Below are 19917 nucleotides of genomic sequence, written 5' to 3'. Positions count from 1 at the left end.
TTGAAAAATAATTGTCCAGTATTTCTACGGCAATTCATTGTTTACTCAAATTTATAGCAGTTCCATGTCTCTGGATTTCAGATAGACAATAATGAGAAAGGCAATTTCATTCTCTGTTAGGCCCTCTGTTGGTAGCTGCCCTCATTACATCATCCTGAAAGGTTTGAGAAAACCCAAAATATCTTTAGCTTTTCAAAAGCAGACTCTCATTAAAGAATTCTACATTAATTCATTAATTTGTCCAAACTCATTTTACCCCGTTGATACTGTTAACCTCAACAATTCTTAGGATGAATAATTTTTTCATGTTACTGCAAGACCACATACATAATCACAGGTCCCAGTACAAAATGAAAATTTGGGGTGCCTTGTTCATAAATGATTAAGAATCTCAAGACCTTGGCAGCAGAGCATTGAACTAAGCACAGGCCCTTCTAAGCACGGGACCCTGGGCCAGTGCGTAGTCTGGACACCCGTGAAGCTATCTGCTAAAGAAAGAATTCCTTTCATTTGGCCTCAGATTAACTTTCTAAGACTTTGAGACTATCTCCCTTAGTTCCTGTACACCAGTATTTGGTGAATGTAAGTCCTATTCACATGCATCATAAAACTATTTATCTATTTGTTTATTTCAACTGTTTCCATTTTGTAAGCTGAAGACTCTGTTTTCTGGTCATGCTACTTGTCAACAAGATTTTTTTGCAGCCCCAAACCTTTCTTCCAGCTTCATTTGTCTTTTTTAGCTTGTTTGTTTAAGTACAACACCCAGAGCTCCAGCCTTAGATTTAATATTGAGTAAGAATAAAATAGTGATTTTTAAATTTAGTTCCATACTTACCTGAATGATTTACTTTATCTTACTGGCCTCTTTCAGTTCAGCAAATATTAGCTAAATGTTTGCTAAACACAGGGCAAAGGACAAATGAGATACAGAGCCTGCCCTCACAGATTTTAAATCCTAACAGAATTGATCCTGATTCCATACTTCCTTTCTTACATTTCTCCTGAGAGCTCAAAATCCATTGTTTTATTAATATAATTTCTTTTTCTTTTTAAAAATGTAACTCACATACTAATTTTCTGGAAATCTACACATTAAAAATAATGTGGAACACTGGAATTTGACACAACACTGTAAAATGATTATGAATCAATAAAAAATGTAAAAAAAATAAAAATAAAAATAATGTGGCATTTTGATACGGGGGCTTTGAGGGAGCTCTTTTTATTCAGGGTCATTTAGTTATGGTTTATACATAAACCATTAAATATTCGAGTAATGTGCAAACCAGACATCCTCACCCTGTCACTGATCTTCCCAGCACTGAAGTGTGAATCCTGAACAAGGTGGGGGGGGTCAGAAAAGAGTAGAGGGAAGGATGTAGCTCAGTGGTAGAGTGTGTGCTTAGCATACACGAGGTCCTGGGTTCAATCCCCAGTACCTCCATTTAAAAAATAAATAAACAAATAAACCTTACTACCTCTCCCCCCTAAAATTAAAAAAAAAAAAAAAAACAATACACACACACACACAAACAGAAAAACAGCTCTAAAAGGTGGGTGGGTATAGCTCAGTTGTAGAGCACATGCTTAACATGCACAAGGTCTTGGGTTCAATCCTCAGTACCTCCATTAAAACACACACACACACACACACACACACAAAGATACAAAACAGGAAAGAGTAGAGGATGAGAGATAAAACGAAGGTCTAGAATGAAATACGAGTGAAGGATGAAAGTAAAATTGAGTATGTCTCTTACAGGAGATATTTAGTACTAACCAGTAGTAATTCTGCTTTTGTGAAACGGTATTAAAATATATTGCTTTATTTCAGTGAATACCACCATCTCCAGATGGTTTTCAGAATGTTAAATAAAACTAGTTTCAGCTACGTCCCCCAGGCATACTTCTGTTAACATTTCTCATCAAGAGAAATGCTGATTTATTTCTTTGTTTGCTATCTCTTGTCATCCTTGGAAAAGTCATCCCATAAGTTATCTGCTGCATTTGTTTTTATACTAGAATGACGTATAAGACTCTTCTCTACTCCTCTTCTGTAGCCCACTGATGCAGCCCTTCACTCCATTCTTTGTAGATGCTTGCTTCACAAGATTACCTTCCTTGAGTATTGTTTGATCTGATCATTTCTCGTCCCAAAAGCCTAGAATCACTTCCACTTTCTTCTTGGGTCAAAGTAAAATTATTGATTTAAACTTGAGTCCTTTAATGGTACTTGACTTATTGAGTTCCCATAACTATTTCCTGATCCACCACTCAACCACAATTTGTACTTTATGCTTGGGCCAAGGAAATTTATTTTTCCTTCCCCTTGACACCCTTCATTATCTTTCACTGAATCACCACATATGCTATTCTCCTCATTTGACCCATTGTAACTCAATTAGGTCTCTTAAATTTTCAGGTCTTGCTAAAGTAGAGTCATCCTGAAATAGTTATAACCCTTAGCCACTGTGTTAACTGAAAGAACACGAACAAGTCATTTAATTTCTCCAAGGCTCAGTTCCTTCATCTGTAGAAAGGGAATATTATCCGTCTCTTCGGGTTTTGTAAGGATTAAGTAAGATAATATATTTATAAAATATATCTGTATTTTCTAACTATAATAAAACACCTACTACCACTGACCCAGTCACATAGTAGGTCCTGTTAAATACTTCATTTTCATTTCTATCATTTATTTTTCATAATGTTCTTGAGCACCTAATTCTTATCTATATTTCTAGGGGTGAATATAATATAGCCCAGGGTTGGCTAGTTCTCTCTCCTATTATGTTGTAAATTATAAGAGATTTGGATTCTTTTGTTTCCTTTCTCTATTGTTTCAAAAGTTCATCACATAACAGACATTTCAACATATTGTTTCCCCTTCTGTTGAGTGACTAAGCCTTATCTCTTATTCCTTGTAAGTGATTATTAGTATCCCTTAAGATGTTTCGTTGGGGTTATACCTGTTTGGTATAGTAGGGTTCATGAGCATAATTCTACTTTTGAAATAGCTAAACTAATATTTCATTAATTACAGTACGTACCTATCCTCTACCTACAGTAATTTCTAACGGTTAACTTTGTTATCTCTGAACTTTCTTCTATCATCAGGATCTAATTCTGTCTGTAATATTTGTAAATATTTATGGGTTTTGCAGAATTGCCGAGATCAGTACCATCATCTGCCCTCTTGTGCTTAGTAATATCATTCATCTAGTACTTTGCTTCTTTGAGTCGAAAACAAGTTTTTTCACATTTTACCACTTATGTAAATAAAATGTCTTGTAATTGATGGTATTTTTAAACACTTTTTCTTTCTTAGTAGCATGTAAAATGGTAATATTTTTATAGACAGTTGTGTTTTAGGATTGGTGAAATTTGGTAGTACTCAGTAAAGGCTTGATATCATGAACTGAAGTCATACTTGGCATTTCTGTGCCTGTTAGCTACTGAAGTATATGGTACTCTTGTAACTTAAGAAACCAGGTCATTCTCAATTTGGTTAATCTCCTCTTAAAAGGATACAGATTTTCAAAAATTTTGGCCATCTCTAAGATATGCCATTCTTTTGACTTTTTCTTACCTTTCTCCATTTGTCATATCAGCAAGGTCGTTTTCACCTTTGTCAGTGTTTTCATAGCCGCATGGATACAGACAGGAATTTTCTGAGAATTTTGTTTTTGAGTTAGTGTTAGGCTATGGAGTTTGCTCAGTCGTGGGTGTGATGAGGCTCACTAGTGAACTGATGCCTCCTAGAGGAACATTTTACCTGTCCTTTCTGGGACCTAGTTCCAGTTGCAGTTGTATCTCAAGAAGCTAGTGATTTCTGTAGAATCATTTGGCCTCTTTAAAATCAAATGAATGTATACAGTGAAATACTACTCAGTCATAAAAAGAATGAAATAATGCCATTTGCAGCAGCATGGATGGACCTCGAGATTGTCATTCTAAGTGAAGTAAGCCAGGAAGAGAAAGAAAAATACTATATGATATCACTTACATGTGGAATCTAAAAAAAGAAGGACACTATGAACTCATCTACAAAACAGAAACAGATTTGCAGACATAGTAAACAATCTTATGGTTACTGGGGAAAGAGGGTGGGAAGGGATAAATTTGGGAGTTTGCAATTTACATATGTTAGCCACTATATATAATATATAAAAATACATTTTTAAAAAGTTTCTTCTGTATAGCACAGGGAACTATGTTCAATATCTTGTAATAACCTGTAATGGAAAAAAAAATATGAAAACAAGTATACATATGTATATGCATGACTGGGATATTGTGCTGTACACCAGAAATTGGCACATTGTAATTGTACTTCAGTTTTAAAAAATATCAAATGAATATGATATAACCTAGTGAAGAGAGCTGCTTCTTTCAAGTCACACAGACCTTTGAACTTTGGATTTGAATCTTGACTCTACCATTTATATGTTCCATGTGTGACCTTTACTAAATTACTCACTATTTGAGACTTCTGCTACTGTTGCTGTTACTGTTAACCACCATTACCATGTGTACTGTTACGAACTGTTGTCAGCAGGCCTCTGAAATCTAACCTAGGATTACACCCAACTAAAATGGTGCAACTTACAAGAGCCCTAGTCTATTAGAGAAGAAGAAAATGAAAGTATAAATACATATAGATTATATAAATGGTATATCCATCTACCTTTTTAAAAAAAACATTAAAGATCCTCTTAAGGGCCATAGCTAGCTTTGAATAGAATTCATATAAGGGAATATAAATATTCAGATGAACTTTCATTTTTTCTTTTATTGAAAAAAGTAAAAATTCATTCTTAATCATTGTTTTCTTTAGAATGTAATTAAAAGGCAGTGTGGCTGGCCTTGGTACAAAGTGCGCAGATGCAGTTCTGCAGAAAATGTGTCTTTGGCAGATGAGATTCTTCCTGTGAATGTTCTGTTTATTGCTACCATAAATATTCTATTGTCAAAACATGACTTGCTCTTTATTAGCAGCACTGACAGGAAGATTCCTATTAATGGCAGCATTCTTACTACCCATAGACCCTGTCACTTTTAGCTTTGCAATTCAAAGAGAATTGTATTTGGTAATTACTTAAGATATTTCTTAGCTTATTGATCCCTACCCCTGTTTAACTGAGTGAAGTTTGAGTGGCAGTTCTTCTGCTCAGTGATTTACACTGGGAGCAATCATCAAATCTGCATCTTTGTAAACAGGGGAAGACTTGCTACCTATTACCCTGATCTTACTGCCCTTCAGCCTACCAGACACACGCAGTACACTGAGCACCCACTGAGGAAGACACATAGCTGTGGCCCCTGCCCTTAGACACTTTGCCATCTAGTGTCGAGGTAAGCCAAATACACAGTTGTTTAATATACAACTGCAGTGGTTGCTTTAGAGCTAGAGGGGCTTGAATCTGAATCATACTAGTCGCTTATCTTCTGGAAAGTTTACATTCCATAACTGTTAATTCTCTGCTTCTGTGTGTCTTCCTCCCTGATTCATAATTGGCAAAGATGGTTACATCTGATCCTCACAAAAATCCTTACAACCTGACAACCTCATTTGTTAGAGAGGGAAAGCAAGGCTCAGAGTGGCTGAGTGCAGCAGTCAGACTCACCCCACTGACTGAGTGGCGGTGTAGTCTGGCTGAAAGCCCACGTTTCCTGACTTGTGTTCAGTATATTTTCTTCTCTTTTACACCCACACCTGAGTGACTAAACTTTAGAATTAGGCGTGTCAGTGCCACTGTACAGAGGCAATATACAGAGTTCTGCACTTGAAGATGGTGTGAAGGAAACGAGCCAGTGTATTCACTGGGGCATGAATGGAGCCCCATACGGTTATTATGGCCTGAAGAAAGGTGTAAGTATGTGGAGAATACCCAAGAGGTGCCCCAGCTAGAGCAGGAAACACGACTAGGGTTAACCCCAAGTAAGAGTGGAGGGTGTTTCTATACTGAATAGATGTTCTAAGAACTCACTTCAGCTCTTCTTTGATGACAGCATGAAACAGAAATTGTCTAGGCCTTGTGATCTTGTTCACGATTTTTCAACTTTATTCTTATTCTGAGTTGAACTGTTCAGGTGATATGATACAGGAGAAAGAACATGGCCTTTGTAGTCAAACCTCAAATCAAATCTCAGCACTCGCAGTCCACAGCTGCGTAATCTTGGGCAAGTAACTCAATTTCTCTGAGTTTTCCTATCTACAGATTAGGCATAATAAGTAATATGTAACAATATAATTGTGAAGATTAGGTGAGTTAACAAATATAAAATGCCTTGCACCTAGTAGGTCCTTGAGAAATACTAGGTCCTTTAAGCCTGCCCTTCAGCACTTGATGCGCAGTCTTCTACATCCTCCTAATTACATTTCTATCTTCTTCATCTTAAGCAGGATTTGCTTAGATCTCTGCTAACTCAGCTCATGTTTCTTAGAATTGAATAATTTTCTCTTTCTTAATAGTCTATGATGGGTCTTTCATAATTATTTTTTATGAAATAATATGAAGTGAAAAGAAGTTCTCAAGTTATACCCAAAATTTAAAAAGGGTCAATTTTAATTTCCCACTATCAAGGCTTTAATAGTAAGAAAAAAAAAATTTTGTCTTAATTATAAAATTCATTCTTCCTTTCCATAACTAGAATATGTATAAGAAAGGAAAAGTAATTGCACTGGTTAATAATGGATTATCATTTTTTAACAGAATGGAAGGCATTTCTATAGGAATAATACTCTCTAGAAACAATATTTATTCTTCATAAAGAGAAATTGATGCCATTATAGCTCAGGTTATTTTGTGATCTATTACTTATTGATAAGACAATTACATTTCCTCAGATTCCTTAACTTCTATTACCTATATCCTTTTAAAAAAACTTGTGAAGATAGATGCTGTGAAATTCATGCTAAAAAATCATACGGTGAGTCTAGTTTCCTTTAATTAATGACTAGAGTTTTCTGAGTAGTTTAGGTAACATTAGTAACTTTGGATGCTCTTTTGCTTTCATTAGAGTGAACACTTCCCCTTTCTTGGCATCAGTGACAGTTACAGTGTCAGTGACTTCAGGTGCCGAACCACCTTCTACACAGCCCTCACTCGTCTTCTGATGGTAGATCTAGGTAAGGTTAAGAATTTAAGCTTGATTAATAGGGGGTCAACAGTATACTTAGCATGAACCAAGAAGTATCATATTAGTGAGTACCACATTTAACTTACTGGAATTTGCCATTTTTGACAGCTGTGCAGTTTCTACAACTTTCTAAGATTTGAGCATTCACTTGTTACCACTCAGAGCCAAAAGATGTACCTGTATTTAAAGTGTTTTTTTTTCTCACTTCAAATAGTACTTGCATTAATTCTTTGTCACAATTTATTTTCTAGATATCCTTTTATTCATTAATTTTACTGTTATGAATTGAAGAATAATCTTAAATACAGAAAAGCTTTATACCCAAAGATTTTCTTTGTAATGACATTTAATCTAGAGAAAAAAATGGAAACGATGCAAGTGCCCGACAATAGGGAACTGTAAAATTATGGCACATCCACTTACTTGATGAAATAGTCTGTAGTCATTAAAAATCATGATTTGGAGACAATGTAACACATGAAATTTTATGTTATATTAAGTAAAAAAGTAAGATGTTAAGCTGTGCAGATGATTATGAGCATGCCCATGGGCGGGGGGAGGAAACAGTACATCCAAAAAAAGGCTTAAGTGAGATTCTTCAGAAATGTTCAATGCTGTCATTGGGTAGTGCACTATTGGGAACTTGTCCTCATTTGTGATTATTTGAAATTTTCTTAATTGTATTACTTTTATAATGGGAAAATTTAACTTGTTTTTTAATTTGTTTCATTGAAAAGCTAAAGTTAGTCAGAAGTATCCACAGGTAGGTAGTTATCTTAGGATGGGCATTTAAGTTCTCTGTGTTGACCGTCTTGTTCTGGATTCCCATTTTTCCCCATGTTCGAATACTGCAGGTTAAATTAATCAGTTTATAGACACATGAGACCATTTAATCAATGATGATATCATCCTTAGAGAATATAATACTAATAATACTTTTTTCTTCCTTTCTCTTGCAATGTATTGATTGATCCATCAACTTAAATGTGATTTTTTTAAACATGATCATATATAAGGAAAATGGATAAATAATTGTATTTTGCACATGAAAGGCATTGACCCTTAAAATGGAAAGATGACTAAACCTTTCTCTGCTCCAAGTCTGTATTATTTTCATGCATTTCAACAGAATAAATTACCAGAAAGACGAACAGCCAAAAGTTGAGAGAAATGCAACTAGAATGATTAAGGAGCTTAGAGGGACTGATTTCTAAGGAAAGATTAAAAGAACCATGTATGTATAACTTGGCTAAGTGACAACTAGGGCTTGAGGCAAAGAGAACTGTCTATAAATATTTGAAGAGTGTAAACCAGGCATGCAAAACCCAATCATCTGCTACCTTAGGCAAGTGGGAGATCTGAGTGACAGCTTTGCATACTGCACACTGGCCTGAATTACCTCTCGGCTGCTGCCTTGGAGAGAAGAGCTGCCCAGACTTTTTGTCATCATCCTTCATAATCATTTAGAGAGCACACTGTGCCGAGCTCTGACGGCGAGGAAAAGACTCAGGCTTACAGCCCCGGACCTCAAGAAGCTTGCCCTCTTGCTTTCCTGGTTGTCCAGGCATTAAAGGAGATTATGAAAACCCTTGTCTAACTATTTCCTAAACCTTAAAAATGTCCTTTTAATGGCTGTCAGGACAGAGTGAAAGAAAGAGGGAGACCAAAGTTAAAGAGAACTAGCCGGAGGAGATTTCCTAGAGGTAGGTTTATTTCACACACGTTCTCAGGACCTGGAAATGGAATGAGTTAAGATCCTTTTTCATATGGTCATCAGAGACAAAAGAACCCCTCATAAATCTGGTGGCTTAAACAGCAGGGTAGCACCGTCGGTATTCACAGCACTACTACACTTAGTATTGCATTGATAATTGATAGTCATGATGTTGCCCAGAAAGATCCTGCATTGTGCACTGCCTTTTTGAAGACTACTTTTATTTAGTATTAATGTAAATGTGAGCTGTGAGAAACTGAAGTAAAAATATATAATTTAAATAATGGGTTTTTATTAGGTTTTGCAAGATTAGATTCCTTTGAAATATTTAACCCAAGACAATATAAAGCATAAACTGGTATTTTTTAGTTCAAGTTTTTCTTTTTTACAGGTAAATATTTGTTACATTGAAAGCAGTTTTTAGATACCTTGGGAAAAACAGACAAAGGCTATGTGGAAGGGCCCGGTACATGGAAAATGTTCAATATAAATAAATTGAATCTGGGAATAGATAAAATTAAAAATAGCACCTATACTGATAAGTGGAACTTATACATTGTTTGGAAAGAAACGTTTTTATTAGTGTTTCCCACTTTTTAAAATAATTAAGCATATTATAAGCATCAAGTGATGATTTGTGGTATATATTACCAGAGCTTTCTTCCCTTGGTTAAGAACCAGAGTTGATTTTCTTCCCAAAATATGTTGAACTCCTTTAGGGTATAGACTTTGCCTTTCTCTTGTTTTCTAGCACCAATCTCAGTATCTCTCCATTGTAGGTGCTCAGTTAGTATTTGGTGAATGAGTGACACACAGGTATACTATAACCAAGATGCCATAATCGTGGCTTCTGAAATCAGCTCTGCCTGCCAGGTTCTCTCTGGGAGTAGCTTTGATCATGGGGCTCTCCAAGGCAAAACAAATCAAGTGGCTGATTACTTTCACAAGTGATTAGCTACACTTGGCCACTCTCGTGCTCCGTTAGTCACTTGTGGCTCTCTGCTCAAGTTATTACTTCATAGACAATCATTTGTTGAGTCTTGCTGAACACAGGTTTATTATTTGAAGTCTTGTCTCACAAACTAGATTGACTGGAATGTTGCTGTTAGAATTCCTATATTTGTGGCTTTCTAGTTTTCTGTTGTGTGTTCACTGTCATGGAAACAAGGGAAAAAGAGTGCTGTTGTCAAAAGAAGCACAGATCCATGTATTAAATGAAGAAATATTAGGTAATAAGAATTCCTCTCAAATTAAACGAAGAAAAATTTGAGGAGGAACTTTTTAAATCAGTGACTTTTTTTGGGTTTTTTTTTTTTTTTTTGGTAAGACTCAAATAGAAAAAAATACCTAACCAAACTGCTTGCAAAGCATTTGGATGTGATTCTTGGATTGAAATATAAAGCATATTCTAATTGAATCCTACAAAAGAATTTGAATGTTTTGTCTATAAACCACGCACATTAGAGTGAAGAAATTGAGTGTCACATTAATTGGTATTTACTTTGGAATGCTTTTTGGTTTCTATTCAATAATTTGTACTTTGCATGAATTTAATTAGGTGCTATATGCCTCAGGTTGTATTTCAGATTAAAATGGGGAGTTTTTGGCAATAAACAGTTGTACCACTTTATCAAATTGCTCCTTGGCTAAACTAGATGAAATGTTCACTTGTATAAAGAACAGCACTGAAAGCATTTCATCATCAGAATGATGCGATGTTTCATGTTGACAACATTTTTTTGTATTCTAAGAAATTATAAAAATAAATACAAAAAAAATCCCTTCATGAGATAGCATACATACAGAAAAAGATAGGTGACTGACCGTATGTGCATTCATGTTAGCCCTTTCAAGAATCACTTAAAGTTCCCAAGGTTATTTTTAAATTAACTTTGTCAATCTAATAAACTAAAGGAAAGATAATATTACCCAAGCCAGTAAATGGAGAACCTCCAGGGAGCTGTTCAGTGTAAAATACTTGAATAAATAAAAACCTTTTATTTTGTTTAATTTGAATGGAGGTGAATTCAGTTGACAAATATTGGAGAGGGGAAGTGTGGGAAAGAGCTACAACAAATCTTTTTGTTTTATGGAGAACTAAATATTATTACTTGCAAAGGAAGTTTTTTACCAACCGCAAATTTAGAATTGCTCAGTGTCACAGTTGATTTTCCTTGAACATTTTATGATTGTACCTTATCTTGAGCTACTCAAATGAGAAGCATGTTGATGGGATCTGAGTGAGCAGTGCTTTCCTCAGATATTCCAACTCTCAGAAGCAGTCTTTTTTTTTATTTTATTTAATTTTTAGTCATGTTTTTTAATGATCATGGGAATACGAATTTCCATCGGTGTTTATAGACGTTAAGAGAAAGTTGTTTCTTCAGAGATGAAGGTAGCATAGTATCCATTTACCTTTGTGGCTTATAACAGGTGATTGGCACCTGAAAATATCTCTAGCTTAACTTTGAGAAATTTTAAATAACAAATAAATTACTTGAATAAAAAGGAAAGAGTATTCTAGAAATAACTACTAAAGATAGAAGTGAAAATACATTGTGGAATGTAACTTTGCTTTTCTTTATTAATAATAACTAATATTTGTTTATCAATTTATAGTTTATAACCTACTTCGATATACACCTTCCTACTTGATCCTCACAACAGCCCACATTAAATAAGTATTATTGCATTGTTTATCTGTTAGAAAAGTGAGGTACAGAGAGATTAAATGACTTTCCCAAGGTCAGTCATGTAACTTGTAGCCCTCTGACCACATATTCTCATTCACTTTTGCTAAGCTATTACTTCGCCTTTCACATTCTCAAAATCAGTTAGCAAATGTAACTTTTTCTTCCTCATTTTTATTTGAATTATTTGGACTTAATGATTGATTTGAGACTTGGGAGCAGTGAGAAGAAGGGAGAAGGGATTATTTTCCAAGCTTCTATCAAATAAACAGATAAGATTCATGTTTATAATTTGCCCTATATAGGTATATTATAGTTCTGTGGTCAGTGAAAGAATGTGTTCTTATGTCTAATAATTGGCTAAAGCATATTCTTTCTCATGGAAAAAAGAACACAGAGGTGAATATTCCAAGAGGATTTAGAAAGTGAGAAGCTTCATCAGAAATAGCAAATATTCTGATAGATAGGAAGAATACATCACTATATAACCCATGTTCTCGACTTGGCAGAGACTATCTGGGAAATAGACATTTGGGGGAGGGGAGTGGGCAATAAGGGGTAAAGAAGCAGCTGGAAATACTTAGAATCTATAATGAGATAATTAAGACTAATTAGCTGGCCCTGTAGGCAGAAAGCAGCCCATTAAGTCCAGACCCAGTTTTAATAACTTACCTGGTTCTGAGGGTAGAGAGTCCAGAGCACCCCAGGGAATGAGATGCTTCAGGGATGAAACTTTTAGGGTAGGTTTCTTGGATAGAAAGTATAATGGGCTGCAGTAGGCAGTGTATTTTCCTTCTGGGAACTAAAATAAACATTCTGATTCCCTAGGGAGAGGACCTAAAGGGAGCCTCAATTTTCTCATCTATTGAATGGAAATATCTACTTTGAAGTGTTGCCATGTGGGTAAAATAAGATAAAGATGTGTGAAGGGACCTAGAAGAATTCCTGTCACAAAACAAGTACTCAGTATATATTAATTAAGACAAATATTTATTGAACGCACTGTTACGAGCACTGGCTGACACTGGGACCTCAAAATAAGGCAAATCCAGTACCCTTAATGCGGCTACTCTGCCTTCAGTACTTGGGCTCTTATTTTCCTGTGGAATCAAGAACTGATGACACTTCCTGACAGACACTGAAACATCCTGCCTTCCTGAAGCTGTAACTCATTTCAAAGGCAGCTAGAACTCGTAGTCAATTTAGAGGGAAACTGAAGTGAAAACCGAATTTGAGCCCAAGATAAATCTAGTGCTGCACATTTCTCAAGACTTTTTCTAATAGGACTTTAGTAATGTTATCCTAATGAAGTACTGGGGAACAGCAGGTGATGTAGGCCGAGACCTGCAAAAGTCACTGGCTCTTAAGAGATTACCTGTTGGTACTCGGTTTTAAATGGATTACAGTTGACCCTCAGTGTCCATAGGGGCCAGGTTCCAGGACCACTCCCCTGATACCAAAATCTGCATTTGCTCAAGTTCCTTATATAAAATGGCATAGTGTTTGCAAATAACCTGCACACGTCCTCCCATATACTTTAAATCATCTCTAGATTGCTCATAATACCTAATACAGTGCAAACAGTTGCCACCTGTGGCAGATTCAAGTTTTGCTTTTTGGAACTTTCTGGAATTTTTTTCCTGAATATTTGTGACCTCTGGTAGGTTGAATCCATGGATGTGGAGTTTGTGGATATGGAGGACCAGCTGTACTTTCTTCACTCACTGCTTCTATATCTCTTTGTTTGTGTTTGTCTCTACTCTTAATTCTCCCTAGTTTGGAACAGAGCTCCGTAGCATTAGACTTGATGTTACCAACTATATTAATTTCCTAGTACTATTTTAACATTACCACAAATTTAATGGTAAATATTACAAACTCACTATTCTGAGTACATTTAAAGGGGGGAAGGGTGGGAAGCAAACCCAGATTTTTGTTGTTGGGTTTTGGGGGTTGTTTTTGAGATTCACATATCATAAAATTCATCCTGTTACAGTGTATAATTAAGTGGTATTTAGAATATTCACAAGGTGTACAATCATCACCTTTATCTGATTCTAGAATATATTCCAACCCTAGAAAGAAATCCTGTACCTTAGTCGTTCCTCATTACCCCTACCCCCAGCCCCTGGCAGCCTTTAATCTACTTTCTGTCTCTATGGATTTGTCCATGCTAGACATTTAGTATGAATGGAATCATATAATACAACCTTTGTGTCTGGCTTCTTTCATATAGCATGCTTTTGAGGCTCATCCATTTTTTAGCATGTATCAATACTTTCTTTTTGTGGCTGACTAATATTCCATTGTTTGGATATACCACATTTTGTTTATCCATTCATTAGTTGACGAATAGCTGAGTTGTTTCCACCTTTTTGCTGTTATCTAAATGCTGCTCTGAACATTCGTGTGTTAAGTTTTTGTATGGACATATGTGTTCAGTTCTCTTTGAGTATATGCCTAGGAATAAAATTGCTGGATCATATAGCAGCTCTGTGTTTAACTTTTTGAGTAACTGCCTAACTGTTTTTCACAGTGGCTGCATCATATTATATTGGCTGCACCATTATACATTCCCACCATCCTAGGTTTCAAATTATACAAAATAAAAAATGAAGTGTCCTCCAAATAAAATATCTGAAAGCCAACATATTAATTATATACTTATTCATGTATTTGTAAATACTATTTATTTGTATTTTAATGTGAGTTACCTGAGGAAAAAAATTGAAAGTCATAAAATGAGTAACTTTCTGTTAAATCAGATCCTTGAAAATCCAGTAGAGGGGATTTAGCTTTGGGTTTTCCCTAAAAGCTGAAGAATTATTATTTTTATCTATGCGTGACTGAAACCTTATGATGTTATGTTAATATTACTTTTCCTGCTGCCAGTGAAAATATTAGCCTATAAATGGACACTTCATCTTCAAATTATACTGGTGTGTGGGCCCTTACCTCTTTAGAAAAAAACTGGCAGCTTCAATTATTATTCATAAAATGATCACACATACGTTTGGCGTATTAAATATATGACTGCATACTTGAATATGAAGTTGTAACAGAGTGACCTCATGTTTTCTCTTTCCATATCAGAAACAGTAAATGATACCTCTGTGAGTAATGCAAATTAGGACAAAATTCATTAATAGGTGTTGTATAAAGTTGTTGGCATGACATAAACAAAAACGACCAGATTTCTAGCTTAGAAGATAACAACTTATCACATTGAGTAAGAGGAACAGTGCTAACTGAAACAAACATTTCTGTAGGAATAATGCACCCTTGTCCCTCATTTGCCTGCATTAAACCCTAGTGATTTGCTGAGGAATTCTTTTCTCCTCAGAACCAAGCTAACTGTTCTTCACCCTCTTCTAACTTCATGCACCTGCAAAATGAAGATTCTCTGACCCTGACTTAAGTTCCCACCTCTGACACCTTCCACCCCATCAGAGACATGGGGGAAGACAGTGAGGTTGGGAGTGAAACATACCTTCCTGGGGACCCTGGTTCACTGGCATTTACCAGCCAGAGGATATTGAACAAATGGTGTAACTCTTTCAGCCTCTCTGTTAACAGAGAAAATCATACCACTTCATAGGATTGTTGTGACCATTAATGACTTGCAACAGTGCTTTGAACACAGTAAGAACATAGGTGGTTATTTAGTAAATTAAGTACCAGATTCAATGCCTACACATAATAGGCACTTGGGAAATATAACTGCTGTTATTCAGTCACTACACAAATATTTCTTGAGCGCCTGACCCTCTGGGCACTGAGGATACAGCCATGATCAAGACAGAGCAAGTTTGGAGGAGAGTATGGTATAGCTGAGTGGTAGAGTGTGTGCTTAGCGTGCACAAGGTCCTGGGTTCACTCCCCAGTACCTCCATTAAATACATAAGTAAATAAATAAATGCAATTATCTCCCCCCAAAAAACAAGCATTAATTAATTAATTTTAAAAAACCAGACCAAGTTGCTTCCCCAAGGAGCTTACATTCTAGTAAGGAAGACAATGAATAAATATGTAAATTAATAGCCAGTCATAGGAAGCCCCATAAGAAAAGTGAAGTGGTTTATGGGGTTAGAAAGTGGGTAAGGGCTGGGGAAGACACTCTGTGGTACTGTTTTAGATAGAGTGGTCAGGGAAGGCCTTTCTGAGGAAGTGACACTTAATTTGTATTGCTGCTCGCATTACTTTCTTTAGTATTTGCTCCTTAACTTCTCCCTGCAGATTTTGGTGGCTTGTCTCTTGTGCTCCTGATACCCCTATTTGCCTCAAAATTTGAGCAAAGAGATGGGAGTCAGGAAGTTTTTTGATTTGTAGCTCACTATACTAACTGAAGGGTTTAAATGTTCAAGTCCTGAGTTTGTCTTTGTTCTGAGTAGCCATCCTTACCTTCTTCCCAAAGGAAGGGCATTGGGGTAGCAACCTTGAGGTCACGCTTAATTTGATCACCGTAATCACCCCTTTTAAGTCTACGTTAAACTCAAAACAACAAAAATGTTAATGACTGTCGCTTATTAAGTGCCAGACACTGAGCAAGGGGACTTACAGGTGTTTTGTCATTCAGTCTTCACAGCTAACTATGAAGTACATATTATGTCTCTTAATTACAGATGAGTGAAGAGACTTTATCCAAAATGAGACAGCTAACAGGGGTAGAGCCAGGATTCAAGCACAGAGCTCTGAAAGCATCTACTCTTTCCAGCACGCTTATCTGCCTGCAGTGATCATTATCACCATTCTCATTAATTCCATATTTAGAAAAACTTTATCTTTTTTAACACCTTTATTGTGGTATGGTTCCTGTACAGCAAACTGCACATATTTCAGATACACAATTTGATGAATTTTGATAGATGGCAGAAAATACTTTACCTTAGAGTAAGGTTACATAGTTTAAATATAATGTGCGTATATGTTTATATATTTAAGGATTTAGTCATTTTTCTATACCAAATGTTAAGAGAATAAGGTATTTTTAAAATTTACCTTTAATTGAGCAACTATTTTTCATTCAAATACACTATTTCCCTAATATGTGCCAGGCACTGTTCTAGGTGCTAATGCTATAATCCTAGTACTACCACTACTATTTATTAAGCACACACTATTTTTGCTGTGTAATAACATTTAATATATACGACACTCAAAGTAGGTATTTTTATCCTTATTTTATAGATGAGAAAACTGAGACTCAAATATTAGCTAAATTATGATTAGCTAAATATCTAAAATTGAACAGTATGTGGTGGAGCCAGACACTAGGTCTGTTTATTGGAGAATCTTGCCTACGTCTTTCTCCTTCACAGAGAAACACAAAGATGCAGTCTCGGCTCTCCAGAAGCAAAACCAAGATACTATCCATATAGGCTGATAGATCTAATAATTTACATATGCATGTTATAGATGTTATCTCATTTAATCCCCACAGTAACCTTCCTCAAATGGTGGGTAGTGGTGGAATGATGTGAGTGGTGTTATTAGTGTTATTAGCTAACTGCCTAAATATCTGCAATTTGTGGCAAACTGATCGATCTGTCTATGGTAAAGAATCAGGCAAAATGCTATAGGAACCCAAAGGAAGAAGCGGGGTACTTTCAGTGGGACCTTAGAGAGTACTTGAAGGGGAGCTTAGCTCAGACATTGGGAAAGCTATCGTTTGACCTCTGCTTTGAAAAATAAGAATGGCTTTTGTAAAGGTCTCTAATGTTATCACCAGATGACAGAAGGTGTTTCTGGGGGAACAACTTGGTCACTTAGCCAGTTGACAGAGCAGGGATTATCATTTGGTTTGCCTTACCCTTCACCTAGCACCCTGATCCTTGTCTAGAACAGCATACTAGGAGAGACTCGTGGCTTTTTGACATCTCTTTGTGAACAAAGCTAAGTCCCTGATTCTGTTGGACTTCAGAAACAAATTATATAAGGTAAGAGGGAAAAGAGAATTCACAAAAGATCAGGGTCAGCCAGATCAGCCACAATTTAAGAGTCAAAAGATCCCAATTCTGCCACAGATCTTCTATGTATGTGGCCTTGGACCTCAGTCTCCTTATCTGTAGAATAATGTATAGGCAGGTGTGTCTCAGACATTTGCATGCATCTGAATTACCTGGAGGGTTTCTTAAAACAAAAATTTCTAGGTCCCAGAAGATCTGGAATGGAACCTGGGATTTTATATCTAACAGCTTCCCAGATGATGCTGATGCTGCTAAGTCAAGGACTGAACTTTGAGACCCATTTGAGAACCACCGGTCTCTTCTCTAAGATCTTGTTTCTTCCCTAATGCTCTATTTAAAAACTGATAGAAATCAAGAGGTCTGGACAATATAGTTACACCTCCAACTAAGTATGCCAACTTAAGCAAGTTGCTTAACCTTTCCCTGCCTGTTTCCTCTTCAGTGACGTGGGGCTTACAGTTCCCTGTGGCATAGGATGAATGAGAGAACTTTCTCATTTGAAGGCAACCTCTTTTGAAAAGGATACTATATAAATTGTCAATTGTGCATATCCATGTGTTAAGTGAAGACTCTACCTTCAAAGTGAAAAAAACAATAGAAAATGTTTCTTTTCCCTCTTTCCTTTGAAGAAAAGGAAGCTTATTGTAAGAGGAAGTATACTTATGAAGAATGTACTTAAAATCCAAATGATCCATGAGGGACCCCATCCAATTTGGCAGATAAAAGTTTCCCTGACATTATTAACAAGTTAATTTTTTAAGAAAATAAATAAAAGAGAATAATAACTTAGAGCTATCTGGGCACCTGAGTCTGTGAGCCCTTTAGGGCGTTGGCACCTAAAGAGAGCGGGGTAAGATCCTGTTCTCTGAGGCTTTTAAAGTGAATTTCCTTGAGGCATCAGGGAAGCTCTGGGGGCCCTAAGAGCTGAAGGGCTGAGATGCCTGGGGCATGAATTGGTTTGATCCAATAAAGAACCAGGAAAAAAAAATGGCTGGTAAGTAATTTTGCTATTTTATTTGGTGCAAAAGAGAAGGCAGAACACCAGAATATTCAATGAGCCAAAACACAAAATGTGGTATGGATGTAAATGCAGGCTGACCCCTTCTCAGGAACATTTTGAAGCCTGAATGAAGCACTCATTCTGGAGACTAATGGACAATAGCGTGCCTTTTAAACCGTGGTGACCCTTTTGTTTTTCTGATAGGTGAAGATGAGGACGAATTTGAGAATTTCATGCTGCCTCTCACAGTCTCTTTTGAAACAGTATTACAGATATTCAACAACAACTTTAAGCAAGAGGATGTAAAGGTGGGTTTGTTTCCAAACATGAAAAAGACGATTTTGCTCATACTAGGGTAACTAGATGCAGGAAGATGGTTCTGCATATTTGTGTGCTCTGTGCCTCATCAGTCTTAGCTTCCCAGTTGCATATGTTTTTGAGTTGTACTTTTCCTGTAAGCACTTTTCTCGTTTCTTACACAAGTGGACTTTGAGGTCATCAAATGATTTCAGAGAATCAGCTTATGATTAGATGACACGTTTGTCTCTCGTGGCAGTTAGTATCTTTTAAAAGAACATTTCTCATGGGTGCACCACCTTAAACATCCCTGTCCCCTCATCTACCGCACATTGTGTTTCCACATATTCATATGGAGGAATGCGCAAACATACACATGCTAAAATACTACATCTCTAAATATTTTTTTAAACAAGAATTTATATAAATCAAGACTTTATTAAATGGCTAGGCATATGTGTATAAATAGGAGACGGTCTTGAAGTATTGCATTCTTAAACTGAACAAAGTGATTAGGATAACTGATAGCTAAATAAGGTTTTTATGTGCCTGTGGGAGCCATATTAGGATTGATGTGACAAGTCAGTTCAGCTGTGGCAACAGTCATAATATCTAAGACAACATTATGTTTTATTAGTAAAATCCTTAAGTGAAGCAAGCTGTTTGTGACAGAACAGCCCCATATTTTAATATGGGGGATGGGAACACAAGATCTGCTCAATAGGAAAAGCATCTTCTGAAATTCTAACGTATCAGGACTATATTAAATAGATTGACACTGACTATTATTCTTAAAAGACTAATAAATATATCCAGAGAATGTAGGCACCGTTGTTGGGACTTGAGTCATGTTTTATTGTTATTTGAAATATCTTAAAAATACTGACCATCATTTTGTATGGCTCCTCTTCTCTCTACAAAAAAAAAAAAAAAACTAACAGTCAGAAGTCAAATAGAAGAATGATGGCCTTTGGTGATTACTTAGAGTAATTCTTCTACCAAGAAGTAATTAACCAAATACTATACCTTTTCATTTGAAATAGATTTTGAAATGAGTGTTTGTCAACATACAGTAGTCATAGAATTTTAAAACCAGAAAGAGAT

General features: G+C 36.1%; 1 protein-coding gene across 4 annotated transcripts in view; it reads left to right on the top strand.

Moving 5' to 3' along the window:
• Positions 1-19917, top strand: part of RANBP17 (RAN binding protein 17) — a 267383-nt gene that overhangs the window by 181404 nt on the left and 66062 nt on the right. For all 4 annotated transcript variants that reach the window (XM_072947248.1, XM_072947247.1, XM_072947249.1 and 1 more), the window contains 3 exons: positions 6873-6936; positions 7027-7135; positions 18721-18824. In XM_072947248.1, the coding sequence (XP_072803349.1) occupies positions 6873-6936; positions 7027-7135; positions 18721-18824 (277 nt within the window). The remainder of the gene's footprint in view (positions 1-6872; positions 6937-7026; positions 7136-18720; positions 18825-19917) is intronic.

Source organism: Vicugna pacos, chromosome 22 (assembly GCF_048564905.1).
Source record: "Vicugna pacos chromosome 22, VicPac4, whole genome shotgun sequence".
Classification (NCBI taxonomy): Eukaryota; Metazoa; Chordata; class Mammalia; order Artiodactyla; family Camelidae; genus Vicugna; species Vicugna pacos.
Note: the sequence above shows the minus strand (reverse complement) of the source record. Positions and strands in the feature narration are given on the sequence as shown.